Below are 8,815 nucleotides of genomic sequence, written 5' to 3'. Positions count from 1 at the left end.
CTTACACTCTCTAATAGTGCACGTAGGTCTGATTTTGATCTTCATTTCCTTTACATGTGTATGTATTATTGTTTGAACTGTTCCTTGGTTACTTTATTCTCGTTTCTTTTGGCAGATTTTTTTTATTTCTAGAATCCCTTAATACAGTTTCCTCTAAAGAAAACTCTACTGATCTTTTTTTCTGACAATTTCACTGTTTACGGTATATCAATAAAATTTGTAAGGTATTTTCCACAATATTTCTTAGGTTTTTTTGTCCAAGGCTTCTTCATTTTTATTGCTTTATTGCTTTTTTAATGACTTTTTTTTGGTCTTTTATTTTTTGTGTCCGTTTTTTCTTAATGATGTTTGTTTTTTGAGCTTCTCTTTTTTATCCATTCTTATACATATATTTCATTGTTAATTCTGAAAACCGGCGGGTTACCCGCTGTTGGTAATTTGAAATAAAATACAATATAAATTCAAATTAAATTTAAAAAGAAATTCCCACCCTCCAACCCTTGGAAAAACAATTGGAATGACAATGGTGGGTAGCCGACCCGCTACCTAGATTAATGGCGGACCTTTAAGTAGTCTGCGTTGGATGTTTTGGGAAATCACTGTATGGGTTGCAACTAATAGAGATAATCTCTAAGTACGAGAAAACCCAGGTATACTAGGTGGTTCCATTAGGCGTTCATGGATTAAATATTCATCGTTGACATTCGCAGTTGATATTTGTAGGCCTATGCGCTCTCGTGCCGCGGTCCGCAAGGCCCTCGGCTTCTGGGGGCCAGGTAGGGACCACATGGCCCTCGATCTAACACCCTGACCCAAAGCCGCTTTGTTGATACATAAAAGAATAATTTGTCTATGACATCGACTGTATAGGACATATTATACCCAGTGACGGATTAATGGCCCCGGGTTTGTAAATTGTGAAAACAATGGAGATAAAAATAGAATGATATTCAAATTTTAAGTATGTGAAAACATTTATAATATATTAAATGGCAAACATGTTAAAATAACACATCTAAACCCCACAATGGAATTGGCGACCGCGACCGGAAAAGAGCCCAGAAAAACCACAGGGCCGCATTATTTTTTCCCTATACAGTTCCGGAAACAATTCTTCCATGGGTGACTGATAACATGAATAATGCATGTCTGCTTGACACTTCTTCTCGCAGTCACGAAAGTGGTGTGGTGTTCGCTCGCTGCTTGCGGAATATGAAAGTACGGCGTTGTTAGGGCATGGAGGAGCCAAAATATCTTGGTAGTTGGTCGAGAGGAAAATGTATACAGTCGATACAAAGTGAACTACCATAATTGACTATTTCTGTAATTACAACATCCCTATACCTAGGCAGTGTTTATGTACAACATAGTCTTTGAAGGTATAAAAAGGCAGCGTTGAATTTCTGGTCGATTATTTGAGTAGTGTAAAGCACCGTTTCGCAACCTATGGGTCGCGACCCAATGTTTGGGTCGCGAAAAAAAAATGATGGGTCGCATAATATCTTCAGATCGTGAAAACTTTACTTAACGCGAACGAAGACAAACGAAATTAAATTACAGTAAACGAAAGTGCAGGTTAAGTGTGACAAGTGCGTCAGTTTACTATTTGTTATGAATGCGTTATCACAGTTTCATGTTAAATATATACTATCAAAACATTTGTACTTCAGGTAATATGAACATTTTAAAGTATTAGTTTTGTTCATTTCAATGTGTTAGGCTTTCAGCTGCAAATTATAATGAGAAAACATTTTTAAATTAATGTATCTATGTCTTCGCATAACACATAAATCTCAGCAATAGGAATTTGTAATAAAATGTCTGTTAATCATGATTTTTTTTAAATGTTTAACTTATTGAAAAATTTGATAACTTACCGTACGTGATTTGGTTAAATTAATACAGTAATTCAAAGTTATATTTTCATTTCTATGGCTTTTACATAATGCTTTTGTGGGTGATAATATCTTTTAATCAATGCAAAAAAAAGAATCAAATGGGTGGTTCTTCCCGCTATCCCTCGCGCGTATAAAACGACGGACGTTTTATTAATCACTTCGGGTTCGATGGGTCGCATCCGACTGCTTGACATGTAATTTAGGTCGTGGGCTAAAAAGGTTGCGGAACTGGGGTGTAAGGTATAGCAATAATTAACTGCTATACTAGGCCTACTTATTTTAAAGGATAAACGTTTAGAAATGCGCACAGTTACTTCTCGATGTATTGTTTTAATGTTTGACTCCTTTATATAAATGTTTCGTTCATATTTAATATGAATAAACGCATAGATTACATAGCAAGCAGGTATATTATAAACACTAATTTTACGATATTCACATGATATGGCGTACTGTTTAGGCTGTGTCTACCAAATTAAATATTGAATAGCTTTTATATTTAAAACGATCAAAATCAGACGGAAGTAAAAATAGCTTTCATTGATTTACAGACGGTTTTACAAAAATCTTTAAATGTTACCAACCAATGAATCATGCAAAAGCATACAGAAACGCTCAATGTTTGATAACAGGCAGGGATTTTTTATTGTAAATTAACTGTGTCCGAAGTACTAGTACAGTAATTTGTTTCCGAGCATTTCTAAACGTCCTTCAGGATCAGTACCACTAAGTATTAGGGAGCATATACAATTGCTACAACACACATACTGTATAAGCCTAACTGTCCTATGCCTACTCAAATAATACAGTGCCAGATTCAATATTAGCCTACTCCATTTTTGTTATACTTTTGAAGACCATGCTGTAGGCCTACACAGAATGTGTCTAATCTAGTACAGTACTACAATTTGTACACTGTTTTGACTACCAAGGCTTATTTAAGATATTTTGGCCTATTGACTCCATAGCGTTCATCCACGCATAAAACTCATACGCCATTGACTCTGTTTCGCGAGGCGAGGGAGTCTGTATGCATATTCATGCATATCAGTTCTCCTAACTGACATAAAATAGCACCCTCTATAATTTCTGCCGCAACTGTATGGAAAAAAAATAATGCGCCCCTACCTTAGTGTTACGTCACTGAATGTACTGCCACTGTGTGTTTAGATCCTTTTCTAATTATTCGATGTATGTAGTCAGGGCTGTCCTTGCTTCCTTTTCCCATTGGTTGGTTCTCAAAAGAGAACCCCTTGAAATAACTCAATTTTTACTTCTGTAGTAATGTCCAGCAACTGCTAACCTTTGTGCCCTCAAAGTTCTTGATATACAGGGGGAATATCTCCATACATGTTGTTTATAGTTGATATTCAAGGCGTGTCGGAGTAATCTTGTATAACAACCATTGAGTCCTGTTTCTCAAGAACCTGTTCATTAATCTTTTTATAAAAATTCCTTAATAAGCAATACCGTATATACTCGCGTGACCCGCGTATAAGACGACCCCCGAGTTTTAGAAGGTTTTTGGTTAATATTTTGTATGTCGGGTGTATAAGACGAGCCCCTTTTTCATGGTCGGAATTCCTAATTTGTGGTCCTGATACTGCATCTAGCTGGCTATGGAGCCAAATGCAATGGTAATCTTACAAATAATCATTTTATGAGTTTTTAAATCTTCACCACCAAAATCGTATTTCCCCGTATTTAAAATTGCGTTCATTCATCCATACAACATTTAGTTGCTTCATTACAGTAGTAATTTCGCGTGTTACAGACGATCCGCACATAAGACGAACATGATTATAACAATCTAAAACTTTAATGTTGTGCGTATAGGACGACCCATTGTTTTTTTTCGACCGTAATTTGCTATTTTAAGCCTCGTCTTATACGCGAGTATATACGATATTTGTTTTAAAACCCTGTCACCTGAGCGTTAGAGGATTCTCCCATGCAGTGGCGGATTCAAGGGAAACCCCGGCCCGGACCCCGGTGGTGGAACACGTCTTCTCAGTTATGGACTATAAACCATAGTGTACTGTCACATTGCTTTATGTGCACTTTAAAGTACCCAGTACATCTTTCGAGACAAGTAGGGGGGTTACCCCGGTGTACTGGAATATACGACCCCTGTTGCCCTGTGGATGGTTATGGTCCTTTGCATGATGTATTCGTAAAAAAAGTTTGACGTGTCACAATTGCTCGGTCTATTTCCCGTAGGCCATTAAAATAATTTTGCAGTATTAACCGTCATAACATACTTATGGTACGACTGCCCAACATTCCAGAAAGCATTTTTTTGGGTAGGTTATTTTTAACAGATTTTCCTAGTGACAGACTAAAGTACAGAACTAACTCTCCGTGCATAAATTGTTCTCAAACAACCAATGGTAGAACGTGCGGAATTTATCGTTTAACGACGTCATATTACTTGTCCAATAGGAATTATGGGTGTGTATTCTTTTTTCCTTATAACGTAATGTGCGCAATGCTTTGCTGATTCTAGTCGCACCTAGCAACAACTTCAAAGGAGACGTATTTCTGCAAGTTGTCATTGTGAGTTCAATTTTATGTTTAATAATATTGTAGGCTCTTAACTTCTTCAATTCAATTTAACAATCTCTTAAACTAAAAGTATCTTTGACTACGCTTCAGTTTTTACAACAAAAAAAAAAAAAACGGGCGGCAACTATAGGAATTTTAATCTTAATTTTAACCATTTTACATAGGATTAATTTTGATCAAGACCAGCCCCGTAGCTAAACTCGTTGACAAGGGGGAATTGACATTTTTTTAGGGGATCCAAGTACCAGAAGGGCCACCCCCTGAACATGAAAATAGTTCTCTTAGTCTTAGAAAAAAAAATCATGTTTTTCAAAGTGTTTCAATTTAACAGTATTGCTGATGTTTAAGTACATCGGATATTTTTGTAACGAGGAGAGATCGGCAAGAACCCGGAAAACCACCTACCTCAGCCCCACCAAAAATCAGTGATGTAACAACACTATATGCCCAGATGTTGGTTGGGGCTAAGCTGAGATTAAAAAAAAAAAAATCAGCGCTAGGGGTGCAGTGGCAACTCTATATGGCCTTGTATAGCACATTAAGTATGTCTCTAATATTAAGTAGATCATTTTTTTTTTTTTTTTTTTTTTTTTTTTTTTTTTTTTTTTTTTTTTTTGGCGAAATTGTGAAAAAAGTAAGTGGAAGTACCAGGATTCCAAATACTCCCCTTGGAATGCACCAAGGTTAGATTGAGCATAAAATAAGGATGTAGTAACTCTACATTCTTGGAAATGGCACAAACTAACGGTTCCCAAAGTGTTACGTTGACAATATTTTAATACAAAACAATTTTTTTAACTATGAAAAACATTTTTTTAAATCTTGGTAGACTCATTGTGTGCAAACAGCAACGTATGCAACCCTAGCTGAGAATACGGGGTTATCCCGGCCACATCTTGAGGATTGGAATAAGGTTTTACCCTTTATCTACAGTAGATATTCACGAAATAGATTGAAACATCCCAAGAATACCATAGAGAACAGTTAATTACACACAATAACTTCTAGAAGCAAAGACTTTCTCGGACAACATTCCGGTTATTTTCTAGTCTAGGTTTTGAGGACTCATGAAAGTGAATATGCAGCGGAATATGTAGCTATAGTCGAGGTTGTATTAGGCATATAAGAGCTATGTAATTTTAAGTAAATAAATAAATATTTGCGGTTCATTTGCTATTATTTTTTCATACTCAATTATAACTTTGATTTTTCGAGGGGCCGAGCATTTAACAGCTGCAGGGACGTATCCATAATATGAAAGCCTCGGCTCGACCCCCACCCCCACCTTTGTACACAGTGTTAGTATTTTAAAGCTTGTTTATTGCTAACCAATACAAATTCCTTAGAATAATAAATGTTTCATTCTACAAATTTCCCCGACGAAAGCAAAGTGGGCGTGGTCTAGCTTCCATGAAAAGGTTTAGCAAGTAGTCCTGGGGGCGAGGCCCCCCAAAAGTTTGACAATTTAAGGGGTTTCAAAAGCTTATTTAATCGATTGTATAGTCTACTAATATGTTGAAAATAATATAATTTGTTTTCTCCCCGACGAATTGTGAAAGCGCCACTACTGTCTCTTATACACATCTAGATGTGTATAAGAGACAGGTCTTGGCTTGGGCGCTGTGATTTTTCATTTTTCTATGTTTTTGGCCTTTGTTTTTTTTTTGTCATGTTTGTCACTGTCTTTATTTGTGATGATGCTTGTGATGTGGTTTACTTGTATGTGCTGTTTGTCACTGTCTTCATTTGTGATGATCCCTTGTGATGTGGTTTTACTTGTTTGTATGTGCTGTTGATGATTTTTTTGGTTTGTTGCCTTGATGTGTTTTTTAGATCTTGATGATTTTCCCTTGAGGTTTTCGATTTTTTTTGTTGAGGAATTCATTTGTTTCTGGTGATTCTGTCAAGACTCTCCCTTTTTTTACTTTTGATGACATTAAGGCTGGGTTTTTAATTTCTTAGTCAAACTCCCTATTTCGCCATACATTGCTTTGTTATTGCCCACTCTGCAGTGTGTCTCTATGCTGGTACATTTTTTTAAGTAAGTGCTGCTTTTTATCTTTTCGGGAAGCACGCTGTATTTCCTTTGTTACACCTCGGTACTCTGAACTACCGACACTAGCACCTCCCTCTTTCAAACTTCTCTTCTCAATTAGATCGAGTGTCTCTGTTATCCAGTCTGATAGTAGAGCATTTATTCTCATAGAGGCATTGTGTTTCAATTTGTATATGCTGCATTTTAGAATAGAATTAACATCTTGTGTAGTCGAACAGTCACCGATATTATTTATAGACTGAATTACTAATCTGATGTTGCATAATAGTATAGAGTACTACAGTGTTACAAACCATTGATCCCAGTTTCTAACGTAATTATTAAGGTGTTGCATCTTACTTTTTCTTTGTGAATATTAATTGATAATTAAATGTGTGTTTGATAACTAATATAATGCGAGCTTTTGTGTTTTTAGTACATTTTGATTGTAAAATGTTAGATTTTAAAATGCCTATTCCAGAAAGCCTATGAAGTCATTCAGGCGTAATGAACGGTAAACAACGTCTGTTGACAACAGAGAGCGCCACCTGGCGTCGTGACGACACGACTGTGGAACTCTATGTAAAGTTCAAAATAGCTTACTTGCATACTAATAGGCTTGTCTAGGAAGCCATAACTCTGTTAAGAAGGAAATTGTCAGAAGGTGGGTATGATTGGTGTTGCGTAAAACTGACCATAAAATGAATTTACAATGCAATACAATAATCTTTTAGTTTCAGCAGTAAAACAGAATATAGTGCAACGATACATCACTTCTTAATTTTAGTTAAACGTTTCTCTCTATATTTTCTTTTAAATTGAAAAAGGCAATTACATTTTGTAAGTTTGTCGTCCAGCGAATTTTTAAGTTTGACTCCAACTGTTGAGATACATTGCAATTTTTTGTGGTTCTTACCATATTTAACTTTAAAAAAAAATTCTTTGTCTAGTACTACAGATATAAGTATCTGTTGATGCAAAAATAAAAGGAATCTGCAAGGTAAATGGCAATAAAGTATGATACGCTTTAAACATAAATACAAATATCATTTTTTATTTCGATTATAATTTTAATTCATAAAACGAGGGAACTTCATTATCCAAAAGTGTCAGATAAATTAATGCTGTTTAAATTTTAGTGATTAACAGTTCATGAAAAGCAATGATGAAGTTTGCCGTGGTGACGGTACTAATCCTCTCTTGTATTGCTTCTGGTGAGTATAATGATTTTACTTATTCTGAATATTACATACAGAAGCGCTCACACTTAACTGAATTGTCCAGACAGGTTAGGATGATTCAGCAAAATGTGGAATTTTTATTTAAATAAACTTCGCTCTTTTCCATCCTATATTTTGTGAATAAGAAGTTTGTTAAGTAAATAAATATCTATCTATAGATATAAGTCTTAGACGACCAGTTGTCTAAAGTTGGATTTACTCGAGACACGAGAACGACACGTAATCGTGTCTAGTGTAAACGTTGCCATTGAAGAGGAACGCAAGCGTGTTCGAAATATTTGTTTATTAAAATGTTATGTTCCAAGAGTCAAAGAATAACATCGATTTATTCTGTGTTACAAATCTATTTTTGATTATCTATGTGGAACTTGCCACAATTCTCTAATTTATGGATTTTTCGTAGTATTAGCGAATTTCGGAAAGCGCCACTATCGTCAGTTTATGTTGAGAAACTTTTTTGATGACAATTAATCTCAGAAAAAGTATACTATGGAACGCCATGCAATTAGGTAATATGGAACGCCATTTGTGCCAAAATCGATTTATTAAGCATTTCAACTGATTAAAACAAAGATTAGGGACTGGAACCCAGTCTAAACATAGGCCTACGTCGCACCATATTTTATATTTTACATCGTATTAACTATCATATATATAATCATATGATATATATACATATATATATATGATATATATATATATAACATATACGTATATATATATATATATATATATATATATAAATCATCAAAGAAAGGTAAATACAGTGTTCGAATAAAGGACTTAATAAATACACCGTGTAGCATAGCTCTCAACGAATGTAGTCCTGTAAATAAATGAATAAAGAAATTGTGTAATAAAATGCCTCTGGCGGGACTCGCTGTCAAGGCGAGTGTCATAACCACTAGACCACGGAGGCTTCATGGTTGAACAGATTCAAATACCACCAGATACACTCTATTACACAATAGGTACGGCTAGAAACAAATAGGTGCATATAACATAAATCAAGGTAGCCGTTCTCACACTGTTAAATCATATATAAATCATTAAAGATGATTTATTACAGTGTTCGA

The 8,815-nt window shown here is 35.2% G+C and overlaps 1 protein-coding gene across 2 annotated transcripts in view; it reads left to right on the top strand.

The window, feature by feature from the left end:
- Positions 1 to 4,395: 4,395 nt before the first annotated feature.
- Positions 4,396 to 8,815, top strand: part of LOC117115666 — a 6,563-nt gene continuing 2,143 nt past the window's right edge. Inside the window, exons 1-2 of one of the 2 annotated variants that reach the window (XM_033259559.1) lie at positions 4,396 to 4,454; positions 7,638 to 7,712. In XM_033259559.1, coding sequence (XP_033115450.1) covers positions 7,661 to 7,712 — 52 coding nt within the window. In that variant the 5' untranslated portion in view covers positions 4,396 to 4,454; positions 7,638 to 7,660. Of the gene's footprint in view, positions 4,455 to 7,095; positions 7,163 to 7,637; positions 7,713 to 8,815 lie in introns of those variants that run through there. The other variant, XM_033259560.1, reaches the window with a different exon arrangement.

The sequence above is a fragment of the Anneissia japonica genome, unplaced genomic scaffold (assembly GCF_011630105.1).
Source record: "Anneissia japonica isolate Jap-2015-1 unplaced genomic scaffold, ASM1163010v1 scaffold288026_len309160_cov177, whole genome shotgun sequence".
Lineage (NCBI taxonomy): Eukaryota > Metazoa > Echinodermata > Crinoidea > Comatulida > Comatulidae > Anneissia > Anneissia japonica.
This window is presented reverse-complemented; position numbering and strand designations above follow the sequence as displayed.